The sequence below is a fragment of the Phocoena phocoena genome, chromosome 17 (genome assembly GCF_963924675.1).
Source record: "Phocoena phocoena chromosome 17, mPhoPho1.1, whole genome shotgun sequence".
NCBI lineage: Eukaryota > Metazoa > Chordata > Mammalia > Artiodactyla > Phocoenidae > Phocoena > Phocoena phocoena.
This window is the reverse complement of record NC_089235.1, coordinates 46,979,050-46,999,358: the sequence shown is the minus strand read 5'-3', so window position 1 is coordinate 46,999,358 and position 20,309 is coordinate 46,979,050. Positions and strand designations below refer to the sequence as shown.

At 39.4% G+C, this 20,309-nt stretch overlaps 1 protein-coding gene and 1 pseudogene across 2 annotated transcripts in view; both read left to right on the top strand.

Annotated features, from left to right (window-relative positions):
• Positions 1 to 20,309, top strand: part of UBR5 (ubiquitin protein ligase E3 component n-recognin 5) — a 141,423-nt gene that overhangs the window by 94,382 nt on the left and 26,732 nt on the right. For both annotated transcript variants that reach the window (XM_065895605.1, XM_065895604.1), the window contains exons 28-39: positions 333 to 424; positions 9,315 to 9,461; positions 9,559 to 9,677; positions 9,765 to 9,891; positions 9,978 to 10,107; positions 11,438 to 11,598; positions 11,719 to 11,958; positions 17,180 to 17,303; positions 17,923 to 18,034; positions 19,001 to 19,132; positions 19,502 to 19,759; positions 20,032 to 20,300. In XM_065895605.1, the coding sequence (XP_065751677.1) occupies positions 333 to 424; positions 9,315 to 9,461; positions 9,559 to 9,677; positions 9,765 to 9,891; positions 9,978 to 10,107; positions 11,438 to 11,598; positions 11,719 to 11,958; positions 17,180 to 17,303; positions 17,923 to 18,034; positions 19,001 to 19,132; positions 19,502 to 19,759; positions 20,032 to 20,300 (1,911 nt within the window). The remainder of the gene's footprint in view (positions 1 to 332; positions 425 to 9,314; positions 9,462 to 9,558; positions 9,678 to 9,764; positions 9,892 to 9,977; positions 10,108 to 11,437; positions 11,599 to 11,718; positions 11,959 to 17,179; positions 17,304 to 17,922; positions 18,035 to 19,000; positions 19,133 to 19,501; positions 19,760 to 20,031; positions 20,301 to 20,309) is intronic.
• LOC136137308 (peptidyl-prolyl cis-trans isomerase D pseudogene) lies at positions 14,080 to 14,684 on the top strand (annotated as a pseudogene).

Below are 20,309 nucleotides of genomic sequence, written 5' to 3'. Positions count from 1 at the left end.
TTCCTAAATAAATGAGGCAAAGGAGTTGACTGTTAACACCAGTTACGGGCTGTCATAAAAATAAGAAATCTTCGCTGGGTAGTATAATCTGATTCACAGCTCTTGATTTAGACTTTATAACAGTTATGCCTTTTTTTGGATGATACAGATTATTTTTGCCCTTCTGGTAATATTTGATTCCCATTTGTGTACCCATCTGTGACTGTTTCCCAGAGCACATTAATTTTGCTCTGCTGTTGTTGTGATTGAATTGTTTTAGAAAATACCAGAAATAATTATTGTGATGAGACATACATACCATTTTTCTAAAAAGTATATCCTTTTCATTTTAGGATATTTTTGAGTGTCGTACATGTGGCTTGCTGGAGTCCCTCTGTTGTTGTACAGAATGTGCAAGGGTTTGTCATAAAGGTCATGATTGCAAGTGAGTGTGACTTTAGTTTTCTTTAATATTGTAAACTACTTAGATTCATATTCCCATATTAAAATAATCTGTACTGAGTCATGCTTTGTTTCATAATTCAGAAAGCATGAGGTTCTGTCAGGTTGCCCACGTTAAGCCACTGTGTGTATTAAAACGTAGTTTTTGATTTAAAGAGTACTTTGCAATGTTTGTTTGCTAGTTCTACTCTTTACATAAAACTAGCCTAATGTGCAAGAAATATGTGATCATACATTGTGACTAGAATCAGTCTTTTAAGAAATATATATACAGAATGTTTCTGTCTGTGTTCTCCAGCCAAAGTCTCAGGCCCCCCTGTAGTAGGGTGTATTAGCAGGAAATCACTGAAGGCATTAAGGGAATCATGATTTGGCATGTGCCTTGTTTTTTTTTGGTTTTTTTTTTTTTTTTGCGGTACGCGGGCCTCTCACTGTTGTGGCCTCTCCCATTGCGGAGCACAGGCTCCAGATGCGCAGGCTCAGCGGCCATGGCTCATGGGCCCAGCCGCTCCGCGGCATGTGGGATCTTCCCGAACCGGAGCATGAACCCGTGTCCCCTGCATCGGCAGGCGGACTTTCAACCACTGTGCCACCAGGGAAGCCCGTGCCTTGTTTACTTCTTAAACTAAATGTAATAACCTTCATCCAGCAATAGAGTTGCTATGGTTAGTTTCTTAGTTTTCACAGACCTAAGAAGCAATAAAATTATCCCAGCACTAACATTTGCAGTGCCTCAGAGTCCCAGTAGAGACATCAGCTATAGCTGTGCCACAGGTGTGTAGATGTAAAAATAGTTAATAGAGAATTGGTTTGTAAAAATCATCTATTGTGCTTTATTTATTTTCTTTTTAACATCTTTATTGGAGTATAATTGCTTTACAATGGTGTGTTAGTTTCTGCTTTATACAGAAGTGAATCACCTATACATATACATATACATATATATATATATATATATATACACACATATACATATACACATATATATACATATACATATATATCCCCATATCTCCTCCCTCTTGAGCCTCCCTCCCACCCTCCCTATCCCACCCCTCTAGGTGGTCACAGAGCACTGAGCTGATCTCACTGTGCTATGCGGCTGCTTCCCACTAGCTGTTTTACATTTGGTAGTGTATATGTGTCCATGCCACTCTCTCACTTTGTCCCAGCTTACTCTTCCCCCTCCCTGTGTCCTCAAGTCCGTTCTGTACGTCTGGGTCTTTATTCCTGTCCTGCCCCTAGGTTCTTCAGAACCTCTTTTTTTTCTTTAGATTCCATATATATGTGTTAGCATACGGTATTTGTTTTTCTCTTCCTGCCTTACTTCACTCTGTATGACAGACTCTAGGTCCATCCACCTCCCTACAAATAACTTCGTTTCTTTTTCTGGCTGAGTAGTATTCCATTGTATATATGTGCCACATCTTCTTTATCCATTCATCTGTTGATGGACACTTAGGTTGCTTCCATGTCTTGGCTATTGTAAATAGAGCAGCAGTGAACATTGTGGTACATGACTCGTTTTTTTTTGCGGTACCCGGGCCTCTCACGGCTGTGGCCTCTCCCGTTGCGGAGCACAGGCTCCAGACACGCAGGCCCAGCAGCCATGGCTCACGGGCCCAGCCGCTCCGCGGCATGTGGGATCTTCCCAGACCGGGGCACGAACCCGTGTCCCCTGCATCGGCAGGCGGACTCCCAACCACTGCGCCACCAGGGAAGCCCCCATGACTCGTTTTGAATTATGGTTTTCTCAGGGAATATGCCCAGTAGTGGGATTGCTGGGTCATATGGTAGTTCTATTTTTAGTTTTTTAAGGAACCTCCATACTGTTCTCCATAGTGGCTGAATCAGTTTACATTTCCACCAGCAGTGCAAGAGGGTTCCCTTTTCTCCACACCCTCTCCAGCATTTATTGTTTCTAGATTTTTTGATGATGGCCATTCTGACTGGTGTGAGGTGATACCTCATTGTAGTTTTGATTTGCATTTCTCTGATGATTAGTGATGTTGAGCAACCTTTCATGTGTTTGTTGGCAATCTGTATATCTTCTTTGGAGAAATGTCTGTTTAGGTCTTCTGCCCGTTTTTGGATTGGGTTGTTTGTTTTTTTGATATTGAGCTGCATGAGCTGCTTGTAAATTTTGGAGATTAATCCTTTATCAGTTGCTTCATTTACAAATATTTTGTCCCATTCTGAGGGTTGTCTTTTGGTCTTGTTTATGGTTTCCTTTGCTGTGCAAAAGCTTTGAAGTTTCATTAGGTCCCATTTGTTTATTTTTATTTCCATTTCTCCAGGAGGTGGGTCAGAAAGGATCTTGCTGTGATCTGTGTCATAGAGTGTTCTGCCTATGTTTTCCTCTAAGAGTTTGATGGTGTCTAGCCTTACATTTAGGTCTTTAATCCATTTTGAGTTTATTTTTGTGTATGGTGTTAGGGAGTGTTCTAATTTCATTCTTCTACAGGTAGCTATCCAGTTTTCCCAGCACCACCTATTGAAGAGGCTGTCTTTTCTACATTGTATATTCTTGTCTCCTTTATCAAAAATAAGGTGACCATATGTGCATGGGTTTATCTCTGGGCTTTCTATCCTGTTCCATTGATCTATATTTCAGTTTTTGTGCCGGTACCATACTCTCTTGTTTACTGTAGCTTTGTAGTATAGTCTGAAGTCTGGGAGCCTGATTCCTCCAGCTCCGTTTTTCTTTCTCAAGATTGCATTGGCTATATATGGGGTCTTTTGTGTTTCCATACAAATTATGAAATTTTCGTTCTAGTTCTGTGAAAAATGCCATTGGTAGTTTGATAGGGATTGCATTGAATCTGCAGATTGCTTTGGGTAGTATAGCCATTTTCACAGTGTTGATTCTTCCAATCCAAGAACATGGTATATCTCTCCATCTGTTTGTATTACCTTTCATTTCTTTCATCAGTGTCTTAGTCGTTTTCTGCATACAGGTCTTTTGTCTCCTTAGGTAGCTTTATTCCTAGGTATTTTATTCTTTCTGTTGCAGTGGTAAATGGGAGTGTTTCCTTAATTTCTCTTTCAGATTTTTCATCATTAGTGTATAGGAATGCAAGAGATTTCTGTGAATTAATTTTGTATCCTGCTACTTTACCAGATACATTGATTAGCTCTAGTAGTTTTCTGGTAGCATCTTTAGGATTCTCTATGTATAGTATCATGTCATCTGCAGTGGCAGTTTTACTTTTTCTTTTCCGATTTGGATTCCTTTATTTCTTTTTCTTTGATTGCTGTGGCTAAAACTTCCAGAACTATGTTGAATAATAGTGGTGAGAGTGGACAACCTTGTCTTGTTCATGATCTTAGAGGATACTGTTTCAGTTTTTCACCATTGAGAACAATGCTGGCTGTAGGTTTGTCATATATGGCCTGTAGGTTTGTCATATATGGCCTTTATTATGTTGAGGTAAGTTCCCTCTATGCCTACTTACTGGGTGGGTTTTATCATAAATGTTGAATTTTGTCAAAAGCTTTTTCTGCATCTGTTGAGATTATCATACGGTTTTTATTCTTCAATTTGTTAATATGTTTTGTCACATTGATTGGTTTGCATATAATGAAGAATCCTTGCATTTGTGGGATAAATCCCACTTGATCATGGTATATAATCCTTTTAGTGGATTCTGTTTGCTAGTATTTTGTTGAGGATTTTTGCATCTGTGTTCATCAGTGATACTGGCCTGTAGTTTTCCTTCTTTGTGACATCTTTGTCTGGTTTTGGTATCAGGGTGATGGTGGCCTCGTAGAATGAGTTGGGGAGTATTCCTCCCTCCGCTGTATCTTGGAAGATTTTGAGAAGGATTGGTGTCAGCTCTTCTCTAAATGTTTGGTAGAATTCGCCTGTGAAGCCATCTGGTACTGGACTTTTGTTTGTTGGAAGACTTTAAATCACAGTCTCAATTTCGGTGCTTGTGATTGGTCTGTTTATATTTTCTATTTCTTCCTGGTTCAGTCTTGGAAGGTTGTGCTTTTCTAAGAATATGTCGTTTTCTTCGAGGTTGTCCATTTTATTGGCATATAGTTGCTTGTAGTCATCTCTCATGATCCTTTGTATTGCTGCAGTGTCAGTTTTTACTTCTCCTTTTTCTTTTCTAATTCTATTGATTTGAGTCTTCTCCCGTTTTTTTGTGATGAGTCTGGCTAACGGTTTATCAATTTTATCTTCTCTAAGGACCAGCTTTTAGCTTTATTGATCTTTGCTATTGTTTCCTTGATTTCTTTTTCATTTATTTCTGATCTGATCTTTATGATTTCTTTCCTTCTGCTAACTTTGGGGTTTTTTGTTGTTGTTGTTCTTTCTCTAATTGCTTTAGGTGTAAGGTTAGGTTGTTTATTTGAGATGTTTCTTGTTTCTTGAGGTAGGATTGTATTGCTATAAATGTCCCTCTCAGAACTGCTTTTGCTGCATCCCATAGGTTTTGGGTCATTGTGTTTTCATTGTCAGTTTTTTCTAGGTATTTTTTGATTTCCTCTTTGATTTCTTCAGTGATCTCTTGGTTAGTAGTGTATTGTTTAGCCTCCATGTGTTTTTATTTTTTACAGATTTTTTCCTGTAATTGATACCTAGTCTCATAGCGTTGTGGTTGGAAAAGATACTTGATATGATTTCAATTTTCATAAATTTACCAAGGCTTGATTTGTGACCCAAGATATGATCTGTCCTGGAGAATGTTCCATGAGCACTTGAGAAAAATGTGTATTCTGTTGTTTTTGGATGAAATGTCCTATAAATATCAATGAAGTCCATGTAGTCTAATGTATCATTTAAAGCTTGTGTTTCCTTATTTATTTTCATTTTGGATGATCGGTCCATTGGTGAAAGTGGGGTGTTAAAGTCCCCTACTAGGATTGTGTTACTGTCGATTTCCCCTTTTATGGCTGTTAGCATTTGCCTTATGTATTGAGGTGCTCCTATGTTGGGTGCATAAATATTTACAATTGTTATATCTTCTTCTTGGATTGATCCCTTGATCATTATGTAGTGTCCTTCTTTGTCTCTTATAATAGTCTGTATTTTTTCAATTTTATTTTATTTTATTTTTTATTTTTTTAAATAAAAGCCTCTTTCTTTCTTTATTTTTGGCTGTGTTGGGTCTTCATTTCTGTGCAAGGGCTTTCCCTAGTTGCGGTGAGCGGGGGCCACTCTTCATCACAGTGCGCGGGCCTCTCACTGTCGAGGCCTCTCTTGTTGCGGAGCGTGAGCTCCAGACGTGCAGGCTCAGTAGTTGTGGCTCAGGGGCCTAGTTGCTCCGTGGCATGTGGGATCTTCCCAGACCAGGGCTCGAACCCATGTCGCCTGGATTGGCAGGCGGATTCTCAACCACTGCGCCACCAGGGAAGCCCAATAGTCTGTATTTTAAAGTCAGTTTTGTCTGATATGAGAATTGCTACTCCAGTTTTCTTTTGATTTCCATTTGCATGGAATATCTTTTTCCATCCCCTCACTTTCAGTCTGTATGTGTCACTAGGTCTGAAGTGGGTCTCTCATAGACATACACAGGTCTTGTTTTTGTATCCATTCATGCAGTCTATGTCTTTTCGTTGGAGCATTTTTAATCCATTTACATTTAAGGTAGTTATCAATATATCTGTTCCTATTACCATTTTCTTAATTGTTTTGGGTTCGTTATTGTAGGTCTTTTCCTTCTCTTGTGTTTCCTTCCTAGAGAAGTTCCTTTAGAATTTGTTGTAAAGCTGGTTTGGTGGTGCTGAGTTCTCTTAGCTTTTGCTTGTCTATAAAGGTTTTAAATTTCTCCATCAAATCTGAATGAGATCCTTGCTGGGTAGAGTAATCTTGGTTGTAGTTTTTTCCCTTTTGTCACTTTAAATATGTCCTGCCACTCCCTTCTGGCTTGCAGAGTTTCTGCTGAAAGATCAGCTGTTAACGTTATGGGATTTACCTTGTATGTTATTTGTTGCTTTTCCCTTGCTGCTTTTAACATTTTTTCCTTGTATTTAATTTTTGATGGCTTGATTAATATTTGTCTTGGCATGTTTCTCCTTGGATTTTTCATGTATGGGACTCTGCGCTTCCTGGACTTGATTGACTATTTCCTTTCCCATATTAGGGAGGTTTTCAACTGTAATCTCTTCAAATACTTTCTCAGTCCCTTTCTTTTCTTTTCTTCTTCTGGGACCCCTATAATTCGAATGTTGGTGTGTTTAATGTCCCAGGGATCTCTGAGACTGTCCTCAAATGTTTTCATTCTTTTTTCTTTATTCTGCTCTGCAGTAGTTATTTCCACTATTTTATCTTCCAGGTCACTTACCTGTTCTTCTACCTCAGTTATTCTGCTATTGATTACTTCTAGAGAATTTTTAATTTCATATTTTGTGGTGTTCATCATTGTTTGTTTGCTCTTAAGGTCTTCTAGGTTCTTGTTAAATGTTTCTTGTATTTTCTCCATTCTATTTCCAAGATTTCAGATCATCTTTACTATCATTATTCTGAATTCTTTTTCAGGTAGACTGCCTGTTTCGTCTTCATTTGTTTGGTCTGGTGGGTTTTTACGTTGCTCCTTCATCTGCTGTGTGTTTCTCTGTCTTCTCATTTTGCTTAACTTAATGTGTTTGGGGTCTCCTTTTCACAGGCTGCAGTTTCGTAGTTCCCGTTACTTTTGTTGTCGGCCCCTAGTGGCTAAGGTTGGTTCCGTGGGTTGTGTAGGCTTCCTGGTCAAGGGGACTGGTGCCTGTGTTCTGGAAGATGAGGCTGCATGTTATCTTTCTGGTGGGCAGGACCATGTCTGGTGGTGTGTTTTAGGGTGTCTGTGACCTTCTTATGATTTTAGGCAGCGTCTCTGCTAATGGGTGGGGGTGTGTTCCTGTCTTGCTAGTTGTTTGGCATAGGGTGTCCAGCACTGTGGCTTGCTGGTCGTTGAGTGGAGCTGGGTCTCAGTGTTGAGATGGCGTTCTGTGGGAGAGCTTTTGCTGTTAGATATTACGTGGAGCTGGGAGGTCTCTGGTGGAACTCGGCTCTCCCACCTCAGAGGCACAGGCCTGATACCTGGCTGGAGCACAAAGACCCTTTCAGCCCCATGGCTCAGAAGAAAAGGGAGAAAAAAAAAAAGAAAAAAAGAAAGTTATTAAAGTAATTTTAAAAATTAAAAAGAAAAAATTAAGAAGTACTTGAAAGAAAGAAGAGAGTAACCAAACCAAAAACCAAATCCACCAACGATAACAAGTGCTAAAAACTATACAAAAAAAACCCAAAAACGGACAGAACCCTAGGACAAATGGTAAAAGCAAAGCTATACAGACAAAATCACACAAAGGTGCATACACATACACACTCAAAAAAAGAGAAAAAGGGAAAAATACATGTATATCGTTGCTTCCAAAGTCCACCGCCTCAATTTGGGATGATTCGTTTTCTATTCAGGTATTCCAGAAATGCAGGGTACATCAAGTTGACTGTGGAGATTTAATCTGCTGCTCCTGAGGCTGCTGGGAGAGATTTCCCTTTCTCTTCTTTTTTTCACGCAGCTCCTGGGGTTCAGCTTTGGATTTGGCTCTGCCTCTGCCTGTAGGTCGCCTGAGGGCATCTGTTCCCCACCCAGACAGGACGGGGTAAAAGGAGCAGCTGATTGGGGGCTCTGGCTCACTCAGTCTGGGGGCAGGGAGGGGTACAGAATGCTGGGCGAGCCTGCGGCGGCAGAGGCCAGGGTGACGTTGTAACAGCCTGCGGTGTGCCGTGTGTTCTCCCAGGGAAGTTGTCCCTGGATCATGGGACCCTGGCAGTGGCGAGTTGCACAGGCTCCTGGGAGGGGAGGTGTGGACAGTGACCTGTGCTTGCACACAGGCTCCTTGGTGGCGGCAGCAGCAGCCTTAGCGTCCCATGCCCTTCTCTGGGGTCTGCAGTGATAGCTGCGGTTTGCGCCCTTCTCTGAAGCTTGTTTAGGCGGTGCTCTGAATCCCCTCTCCTTGCGCACCACGAAACAATGGTCTCTTGCCTCTTAGGCAGTTCCAGCCTTTTTCCCGGACTCCCTCCCGGCTAGCTGTGTCGCACTAGCCCCCTTCAGGCTGTGGTCACGCTGCCAACCCCAGTCCTCTCCCTGGGATCTGACCTCTGAAGCCTGAACCTCAGCTCCCAGCCCCCACCTGCCCCGGCGGCTTAGCACACAAGCCTCTCAGGCTGATGAGTGCTGGTCGGCACCAATCCTCTGTGAGGGAATCCCCTTTGCCCTCCCCATCCCTGTTGATGCGCTCTCCTCCATGGCTGTGAAGCTTCCCCCCACCCCCCGCCCCGTCTCTGCCCGTGAATTCCTAGTGTGTGGAAACCTTTCCTCCCTCACAGCTCCCTCCCACTGGTGCCGGTCCCGTCCCTATCCTTTTGTCTCTGTTTTTCCGTTTCTCTTTTGCCCTACCCAGGTACGTGGGGAGTTTCTTGCCTTTTAGGAGGTCTGAGGTCTTCTGCCAGCGTTCAGTAGGTGTTCTGTAGGCGTTGTTCCACATGTAGATGTATTTCTGACGTATTTGTGGGGAGGAAGGTGATCTCCACGTCATACTCCTCCGCCATCTTGAATTTTGGCTAATAAGTTTGTCTTCCTTGTTTTAAATATCTGAAAGTGAGAATCACCTTACTTACTGAATGCTTACTAGGTGTACTCACTGTGCTAGATGCTACAGTGGTGTTTGACAAGACAGTTAAGATACCTCTTCTCATGTGTTGCTTTACAGACTTTACACCACTAAAGTAATCCTATTTGTTGCGTGAACAGTTACACTTTGCATTTAAAAGTTAACAAGGGTTCTGTTGAGTTTTAATGAGTTACGCCTCTGTAATTTCAATATAGACCTTTGTATTTTTAAAAAAATTTCTGTTTTTGTACTTGTGTATGAATTCTTTCTAGACTCAAACGGACATCACCAACAGCCTATTGTGATTGCTGGGAGAAGTGTAAATGTAAAACTCTAATTGCTGGACAGAAATCTGCTCGGCTTGATCTACTTTATCGCCTGCTCACTGCTACTAATTTGGTCACTCTGCCAAATAGCAGGCAAGTAGTGGGATTTTTAGGACATAAATTGAGTTGTAAAAGCACAGCATAGGTAAGTAGCCTCTCCCCCTCCGCATAACAATGTGCTGTTTTGCAGGGGAGAGCACCTCTTACTCTTTTTAGTGCAGACAGTTGCGAGGCAGACAGTAGAGCATTGCCAGTACAGACCTCCTCGAATCAGGGAGGATCGTAACCGAAAAACAGCCAATCCTGAAGGTGAGTTAATTTGACAGTTATGACATATAGGAAAAGTGGTATGTTCATTTCTGCCTTACCCACTATTTCTTTTCTTTTTCTTTTTAGATTCAGATATGCCCGATCATGATTTAGAACCCCCCAGATTTGCCCAGCTTGCCTTGGAGCGTGTTCTACAGGACTGGAATGCTTTGAAATCTATGATTATGTTTGGGTCACAGGAGAATAAAGACCCGTATGTATTCATTAACATTTTTTTAGAGTTATTTATTTCCCACGTTAGTGTAGGCAATTACAGTGCATTCTTTCTTTCCCCTCAAGTCTCAGTGCCAGCAGCAGGATAGGCCATCTTTTGCCAGAAGAGCAAGTATACCTCAATCAGCAAAGTGGCACAATTCGGTTGGACTGTTTCACTCACTGCCTTATAGTCAAGTGTACAGCAGATATTTTGGTAAGTCATTTGAATAATTATTTACAAGCACATGAAAAGGATGTTATTTTACGTAGTTTCCCATAATTTTACTAATCAAGCTCCCAAGTACCAGTAAGCTCTAATTAAATAGTACATTAAGGGGAATGGAATTTTGGGGGTGATTTAAATTTCTCATTTTAGACCAATCAATGAAAGCTCCTTCTTTCATTCTAAATAAAAGTCCTAGAGTGTATTAAAAATACAACAGTATAGGGCTTCCCTGGTGGCGCAGTGATTGAGAGTCCGCCTGCCAATGTAGGGGACACGGGTTCGTGCCCCGGTCCGGGAAGATCCCACATGCCGCGGAGCAGCTGGGCCTGTGAGCCATGGCCGCTGAGCTTGCGCATCCGGAGCCTGTGCTCCGCAACGGGAGAGGCCACAACAGTGAGAAGCCCGTGTACCACACACACAAAAAAAAACAGTATAAAAATGTATGAAGCAGTGTTCAAGATTAATAGTAACTCAGTGTGAATTTTTTTTAAATATCTCTTTTTGCTGTGAAATTAGAAAAGAATATAAACTATAAAACCCAGTGCTGATGAGACTTGGACACTGATGAGGTGGCATTGCATTTGGTACTCCTTTGGAAAACAACTTGTCAGTGTCAAGAGCCATAAAACTAACATTGCCCTCAGAAGTTTTCATAAAGAAATAATCTACAATATGGGAAAGAAAAAGATTGTGTCACAGAATAATACAAAATTGAAAAACAAATACTTTTATGGATCCGATAGTAGAGGACTATTGACTCAAGTCAACCACTTACTGAAATGTAATGCAGTGATTTAAAAATAAAGGTTATTTTAAGTAACATTTAAAAAACAACAGGGAAAACAATGTGGAATTGGGTGTTCGCTGTAATTAATAACTTTATGATACACCATGTGTAGAAATGCGACTAGAAAGTAATAATGGTTAAGTGAGAGGGATGGGATTATGAATATATTAATATAACTATTTGAGTCTACTCTGATATTTTGGTAAGTACCCTGTACTGAGTGAAATATATTCTTTCTCTAATTTGATATATTAGGTTTTGTTCTGCTAAATAGTAATTGATATTCATAGGAGTTTGAGACGAAAAAACAAGAAATTAGACATTTGAGAACCACTGTAGGTCAAGCATAGTGGTCGTGGGCATGTGACATAAATTAATCACTGACATTGTAATTGTTTTGGTTAAATATATTGTGATGTTTTTATTATGAAATGTTAATAGCGAAAAAGTGTTAGAACTTTTTCCTTTATGAATGTCTAAACATCTTAGGAGATGTCTCAACATTAATAGAGTGGATTACTATTTTTAAAGCTTTTAGATACTCTACTAGGTACACTAGTGAAAGAACTCCAAAACAAATACACACCGGGACGTAGAGAAGAAGCTATTGCTGTGACAATGAGGTTTTTGCGGTCAGTTGCAAGAGTTTTTGTCATCCTTAGTGTGGAAATGGCTTCATCTAAAAAGAAAAAGTAAGGCATTCTTTTTTATTTTGGCTTCTATATAATTTTGCTCACATTTTTTTGTGATAGTGATAAAATTTTGTATATGAAAGGATTCAGAAGATTCCTGTATTTCCCTTTTTGCTCTAGCAACTTTATTCCACAACCAATTGGAAAATGTAAGCGTGTATTCCAAGCACTGTTACCTTACGCAGTAGAAGAATTGTGCAATGTAGCAGAGTCACTGATTGTTCCTGTCAGAATGGGTATTGCTCGTCCAACTGCACCTTTTACTCTGGCAAGTACCAGCATAGATGCCATGCAAGGCAGCGAGGAATTATTTTCAGTGGAACCACTGCCACCAAGACCATCATCTGATCAGTCTAGCAGGTAAATTTCTGTCTGCTAACAGATTCTGATTAATTCTTTCTCTGGAAATGTCACAAATGTTACTAAAACTCTTGCATAAGCACTCAGGTCCTGTACAGGATCATTTGTGTAACCAATGGTAAAGATTTTACTTAGTTTGGAACATGTGAAAAGCACTTTAAAAACTACATGTGTCTACATATCTAAAGTAATAGATCTGTAGTTGTGGGGTTTTTGTTTGTTTGTTTGGAAAAGCACTATTTTTATTATGCCAATAAAGTAATCTGGTAAGAAAGTTTACTTTAGACTTCTGTACTTCATTACTTTCTGGTTTTTCTTACCTTTAAATGTAGCCTGCTATAAGGCCAAGTTGAAGAATGAAAAGCCTTGTTAACTTTCTCTGTGTCCAAAGCCTTGGGTTAGGGGGCAGCTTGTTATTATATAATCTAAATAACAACCAGAATGGTGGCATTTAAAAATATTCTCTACAACCATATTATATAGGATAAGGCTAAAACAATTCAATAAAAATGTTTCTAGTTATAAGATTACTTATTCTTAAATCTCATTTTTCCGTTTGTTTGATAGTTTCCCTAACTAGGCTCTAAGTTTGCTGAGTCAGAATGTTTAGAAACTAAAATGTTCTGGTGTCTTTTATCACAGTGCTTCTCAAATTTTAATATGCCTGCAAATCACTTGGGTATCTTATTAAAATGCAGAGGCTGATTCTGGAGGTCTGTGTGGGGCCTGAGATTCTGTATTTCTTAGGAACTTCCAGGTAGGACAGTGCCAGTACTTCTGCTTTAGGGGCCACACTTCTGAGTTGCAAGGTTTTAGAGATCTTTTGCAAATATTTGTTTATTTTATTTGGTTTTCTCAAGTCTGATTTTGTTACTGTGTGCATGTGTTACTAGTGTTTTAATAAGGATCTTTTGGAGCTGAAGACCCTTATTCCTCTTTTCTGGAAAACAACTGTGTGTTAATAAAGCCCTTCTTTAGTATTTGGGCCATTTCCCAAGACTTGTTCTTTGGTTTTCATCTGTGTTGTTGTTGAGTGCTCTCTCTCATTATTCTCATTATTACTCCATATGCCAGTATGTATCCCAACTTTGCCTTTATTGTCTGGTCTCCTAGGACACCCTGGAATCTAAAGTCCAGGTTTGTCTATAAAAGTTCTCCAGTGGTAGCCTTGTCACTGATACACTTCCAGGATTTGCTGAAAACTGTAATAAATTGAGCTATATGTTTTCAGACTTGCCAAACCATATCTCATTATGCTAGCAGAACCTCTCTGTGTTCCGTGTGATGCTTCTGATCCTGATCCCCTGTGAGGAGCCCCCCAATTACTTATGTGGTATCACCTTGTGAATTCTTTGTACCCTTCCCTTGGTTTTGTTCTAGAACATAAAAATTTCTATCTGTTGAACAGATTTTGGGATCATCTCATCTATAAACAATGCCCATAGCCTGTTCCTACTGTTTTCAAGATTTTTTGTCAGCTTGCCCTGCTTCTTAGTCGTTTGATTAAAATACTGTGCACTCTTAAACTTTCCTCTTCATTCTTGGTTGGTTCTTTGGCCGATCTCTGGTGTCTTCCCAGAAGGTCTCATGATAATCAAGAGATAATAGTGCTAATGTTTTCTATAACTGTTGATATAATATAGAAAGTCCTTCATTGTAATAAAGTACAATCACTCCTCATAAGGGTGTATTTTGACCAGTGTTCCAAGAATGTATTTAAAAAGTACACACTTGACCAGTCTTTGGGATTTCCCATATCTTGGATGGTAGATGGTGTATATCAGCAGTCCCCAACCTTTCTGGCACCAGGTACCGGTTTCGTGGAAGACAGTTTTTCTACGGACCGGTAGTGGGGGTTGGGGGCGATGGTTCAGGCGGTAATTCGTGCAGTGGGGAGCCCCAGATGAAGCTTTGCTTACTCCCTGCCCCCCTCCTGCTGTTCGGGCCCGGTTCCTAAAAGGCCACGCGGACCAGGAGTGGTGCTCGGCCCAGGGGTTGGGGACTGCTGGTGTGTATCACTCCATTGAGTGTAAAGTCTTGAGTTGATAGCTTTGCTTTTTATGTTGCTTCCCTCCACCTCTTTAAAACTCTTCTGTCCTTATTAATTAATCTGTTTCTACTCTACCTGCCAAATGGTGTGTTATTGCAGAATGCGGAGAACTGAAGGGAGGGACTGATTGGGGAATATTTCCAAAGGATGGATCTGGTGACAGTCATCCAGACTTCCCCGAGGATGCAGACATAGATTTAAAAGATTTAGATAAAATTTTATTAATAATGGAAGACTTAAAAAAACATTGGAAATACTTTTTTTCAAATCCCAGAACTGGGAGATGGCCATTAAAAAATACACAAAAGTTTTAAGGTATGTTGAAGGCTCGAAGGCTGCTACTGACAACACAGGTACAGCAAAGCTGCAGCCTGTCGCTTGAGCTGTGTGCTGAATATCGGTGCTTGCAAACTGAAGATGTCCGATTGGCAGGGAGCAGTCGACAGTTGTTTGGAGGCCCTTGAAATAGATCCAGCAAATACCGAAACACTGTACTGTAGAGCCCAAGGATGGAAAGAACTAAAAGAAATATGATCAAGCATTGGCTGATCTTAAGAAAGCTCAGGAGATAGCACCAGAGGATAAAGCTATCCAGGCAGAATTGCTGAAAGTCAAGCAAAAGATCAAGGCACAGAAAGATAAAGAGAAGGCAGCTTATGCAAAAATATTTGCTTAATAAGGAATTCAGTTTTGCTTAAATATGCATTTATTGTATAAAGCAAATAAGACAATTTAAGGGTTTTGTCTATTAGGTATGATCCCTAATGTGTTCTACCATTGTTTACAGTCTAGGAATATGGGTAGGGATTCACTCTTAATAGACCAGTGTTACAAAATATGGTGAAGTTGATTTCGTTTTAAATGGCTCTCTGCATTACTCACAAAGGATAAGGTGTCCAGTGTATTTTAAACTCCTAGACACATCTTGTTTTAATAAATAGATGAAAACTTTAAAAAAAAAAAGAAAAAGAGAACCACGTCTCATAATAACAGCGGTTACTGAAATTTTAGTATGAACTTGAGGAACTTTCTTAAGCATCATATATGTATTTAATCTAAGTATTTAATCTAAAATCTGTTTTTAATTTTCCCAATAACTAATAGATACCCACTATCATCCTAATTTTAGAAGTGAGGAAACTGAGGCTCAGAGCAGTTAGATAATTTGTTCAACGTCACACAGCTATTAAAGTTTATAGATATTTGGAGGTAATTCTAGATAGATATTTTCCTTTTTCCTATATCCCTGTATATTAGATGGCAGAGTAGAGAGAGAAATTGCTGCTTTGTGCTTACTGATAGTGTTGATGCATTGGATTAACCAACACCGAAGCCCACCCTACTTCATAGCACAGATTGCAGTCCTAAACTCTCACGGGTGCCGTCTTGTAATCAGAAGTTCTCTGAAGAGACTTTCTCCTGTCCCCATCTAGCCATGGCTGATGTAGGTAAATCTCTTGAAACCTGTTGCTCTTTCTTGATTTATATTTGGCTTTATGTATGTGAGGGGGGGACAAAAGAGGGGATCTCTATGACATAACTTCTATTTTGCTTAGACCCCAGACCTTTACCTGTGAAATCTATGGCTCCTGAAACTCGAGCCTAAGAGACACCAGCAGATACCTCTGGTGCAAATGGTGGCACCGTTATCACTAGGATAGTTGTGCTTTGTTTTTGTTTAAATATTTTATTTAGTATTTTTAGGTGTTCCGTAGCAAGAGGCATTTCTCTGCACAGTCTGGCAAACTGCTGGAAATAGGAGTCCCCAAAACTTGAAAGTATTTTAACAACTTCTGTTAGACTGGATTTCAGGACTGTGGTGCTTCGTTGTGGCAGGAAGTGGGGAAGAAATTAAATCATGGTGTGAAGAAAACTGAAGCTCATTTCTAAATGGGGAGTTATAATATGTTCTGTGTATTGGCAGTATCCTACCTACTAAGTTCATAACTTCTTAAAGTAACTACTTTGAGAACACTATTGGACTTGTGGTTGTTTGTTCCAGGATGTTTTTTTAAAGAAGAAATACTCATTGACTGTGGCTTGACATAATGTTGACTTTTATTTTTTAATATTGAAAATGTTGAAATCCTAGTGCTTGGAAATATCCTTATCTATTCATATTTTCCCTTTTTCAAAAAATTAATGTATTAGTTTTGGGTATACAACACAGTGATTTGATATATTTATAAGGTGATCACCGAATTAAGACCAGTTACCATGTGTTACCTCTTCAGATTTTCTTTTAGCCTCTTCAGTCCACTGTCTCTGAATTACCAGTTACTTAAATTTCTAGTATTAAACAGCAAATTTCTGTTTATTTGAAAGCAGAGTGTCTAAGTTGACTTTTCACTTGTAACTGGTTTGATTCTCATTTCTCAGAGCCTCTGAGGTGAGGAAAGAACACTATCAGTGTAAACACTTAAAGGTCCTTTCATCTCTTTCAGACTGTGTTTCTTAATCTGTAAATAAAGTATAATAGTTAGGTCACAGGGTTATTAAACAACAATCTTCTGATCTCTGACCTGCATTTTAAACTGCATTCTCTGGTTCTCCTCTTTTATAACGGAGGCATCTGTCCATAGTTGGCTGTTTCCAAGTCACATTTTTAAGAAAGTGAAACTTTTGCCACCAATCATCTTTTGTTATGATTCTATTTTAAAATCATACTTTTGAACTTATTTTTTTTCCCAATACTCATCAGCAAGTCAGTGGTTAATAAGCTGATGCAAAGTAGGTCATGTCAGTCAAGTCTTTTAAAAAGAGTAGGTTACTTGTAATAAACACACTTTCGTTAGTGGATGAATGCTGCTGTCAGAGCCTTTGGAAGTTGAAAGGTTTAGCAGTGGAAAAGGAAAAATTTTCCCCGTAGAAATACTTCAGTGGGAAGGACTCATAAAAGTATGTGCATTAACACAGATTTGAAATGACTTACTAAAAAGTAAAAACAGTTCTGGGATTTATAAGTTAAATCTCTGGTAAAATGATTTCTTTGGGGTTCATATTATCTGATATACTATAGATTAATTATTGTCGGTTTCTAAGAAATTTTAGGTCAGATTTAAAACAGCATCCTAGCAAGTGAATCACGTTGGGTAACACTGAGAAGCATAAACATCTGAGCTGTGTATCAGAGGTGTGGCCGCAGTATGCTCATAACCTGGTTCCTTACAGCTCCAGTCAATCTCAGTCGTCCTACATCATCCGGAATCCACAGCAGAGGCGCATCAGCCAGTCACAGCCTGTTCGGGGCAGAGATGAAGAACAGGACGATATTGTTTCAGCAGATGTGGAAGAGGTGGTTTTGATTGTTTTAATTGTGGTAGATGAGAGGCTTTTATTTGGGGGGAAGGGGAAAGTAGTCACAAGTTTATTAATAGCTAATAAACTACTATTAGGAATAATAGCTTACGTGTATATGCTTCCACCTTTTAGACTTTTGTTATATGTTCTCATTTGTGGTTATACATCTTAAAATATGTTAGTATGTTGATTTACTGGATAATAAAAAATTAGAAACATAAACTTGTTCTACTTAAGGGTTCATAGAAAAGATATTCTCAATGTTAAAAGAGTTTTTAGTAGTTTTGTGCAATGTATTCGAAGGTAGACAGGGTACTGCATATTATATAAATTTTATAATTGCAGAAGTTTAAAAAAATATATACTCCCAATACAATTTTTATAATTTTAAGGTTCTGTGTATGGACAGTAATCATAAACTTTGGGATATGTGGGCATAATTTTTGATACCAAATTATCACTAGCAACTGAAAATTTTGAAAACTGCTTAGTGTTACAGTTCCCTATGGTTAGGGATCTTTGTGTTTTAGTTTACTAAATGCTGTGGAGGAGTACTGGTAGAGAAGTGGGTTTATTATGTACTTTGATTGTCTACAAATAAGATCTGGATTTAGGTTGAGGTGGTGGAGGGTGTGGCTGGAGAAGAGGATCATCATGATGAACAGGAAGAACATGGGGAAGAGAATGCAGAGGCAGAGGGACAACACGACGAGCATGATGAAGACGGTATGCAGGTTATTTGAGAAATGATTCAGTATGAGAAAGTCGGGTACTTTTAAGAGATACTAATAGAGAGATAAGTGTATTTGATGTGTAGTGAAATGTTCATATTTCTGCTAGGGGATTCTGTAGTATGTGTCAGAATTTGAGGAGGTAGCTATATACATATGTAAACATAAATATATATACTTTTATATATTTACATGTAGAAAATAATTTATCCTCTTTCCTTTTACCTTCTGGTTCACACTTCCTTCTTAAAAGGCTTTTAGAAATTAAAATAATCATAACCACATAACATTTGAAAATTAGAGAAAAGGAAAACAAATAACCCATAATCCCACCCAGATGCTAACAGTTTGTATTTTTACTTTCAGTCCTCCCCTGTACTGCCCCATTCCCGTGCATGTCTTTTAGATATTGTATGTGTACGTTTTTTTTACTTTGTTTTTTGACTTCGGCCTTTTTGCTACATAGTCATCATAACCATTCTTATTAGTAGCCATAGGATGGACTTCTGGGGATCAGCTTTATTGAGGTATAATTGACATACAATAAACTGCACATGTTGAAAATTTATAACTTACTATGTTTTGACGTGTATGTGAAGTACAAAGGATACGTTTAACCTTCCCCTCTTGGAATCCCAATATGTAAAACAGATGAAAATGGAGCAGTGGAGCTACCAGAGCTCTGCCCACTGGCTGGAGTCCTCCTGCCTAACATTTTTTACCTAAGGCTATGCAGGCCAGATTTTGAATCTGTGTCTACCGAGTACCATAATTTACCTAGTCATTCTTCTGCTAAGCAGGCAGTCGTGCATACTCTAGTAGTTATCACTTCTCTCTGCGAGGAGGGGGGGGGGGCGGACCAGACCCCTCCCAGTTCCCACCGTTATGATATTCTAGCTTATCAGCCTGACTTGATCCAGTGAGTTTGTACCTTTTCTTATTATTTAAATATATTTGCTAGGGAGTGACATGGAGCTGGACTTGTTAGCAGCAGCTGAAACAGAAAGTGACAGTGAAAGTAACCATAGCAACCAAGATAATGCTAGTGGGCGTAGAAGTGTTGTCACCGCAGCAACTGCTGGCTCAGAAGCAGGTATGTTACCTTCTCTTAGCAACTTTCTTGCTTATAACTAAGGCTATGTGTGTAGAATTGGTTAAACTGTGCTCAGTATAATATGCACAGGGGTAGCTAACCCTTTAATTAACTTCATTTCTCCATAGATATTAGTGAAGAAGATTATTATTTCAATGACTTTTTGCTTTTCTGGTTTTTATATAATGGATTATTTCTAAGGTTCATTTAAGAGTTCTAGTTAAACTATTTCAATGGTGGGTTTTTGGACTATTGGATACAGTCTGGCATTCTGTTTAATATGTATATTTTCCTGAATGAGGGGGTACACTGTAATTTTAGATATCAACAAACTCACAATGATTTTGGTTTTAAAAATTAAAAACTTAGGTGCGAGCAGTGTTCCTGCCTTCTTTTCTGAAGATGATTCGCAATCAAATGACTCAAGTGATTCTGATAGCAGCAGTAGTCAGAGTGACGACATAGAACAGGAGACCTTTATGCTTGATGAGCCATTAGAGAGAACCACGAATAGCTCCCATGCCAACGGTGCTGCCCAAGCTCCCCGTTCCATGCAGTGGGCTGTCCGCAACACCCAACATCAGCGGGCGGCTAGCACAGCCCCTTCTAGCACATCCACACCAGCAGGCAAGTCTGTAAACTTGGTGTTCCTAAGGTTTAAAAATTATGCATGTTCCTCTAGAGAACAAATTAAATAATTTCAGAATAGTTCTTCATTGTTTTGCTGAGTTCAAATACAAAATTCCCTTCCCTGAAATTAGTGTGGTTTAAGAAAATGCTCATTTACCACATTTACTAATGTAATTGATCTTTTAGCTTATTTAAATATATACAGTGTTAGTGAAACACAGTTAGCAACTAACAGCTTATTATGGTTGTCCTTTTTTTTTCCCTTATAGCAAGTTCAGCAGGTTTGATTTATATTGATCCTTCCAACTTACGCCGGAGTGGTACCATCAGCACGAGTGCTGCAGCTGCAGCAGCTGCTTTGGAAGCTAGCAATGCCAGCAGCTACTTAACATCTGCAAGCAGTTTAGCCAGGGCTTATAGCATTGTCATCAGACAAATCTCGGATTTGATGGGGCTTATTCCTAAGTATAATCACCTAGTATACTCTCAGATTCCAGCAGCTGTGAAATTGACTTACCAAGATGCAGTAAATTTACAGGTATGAAAC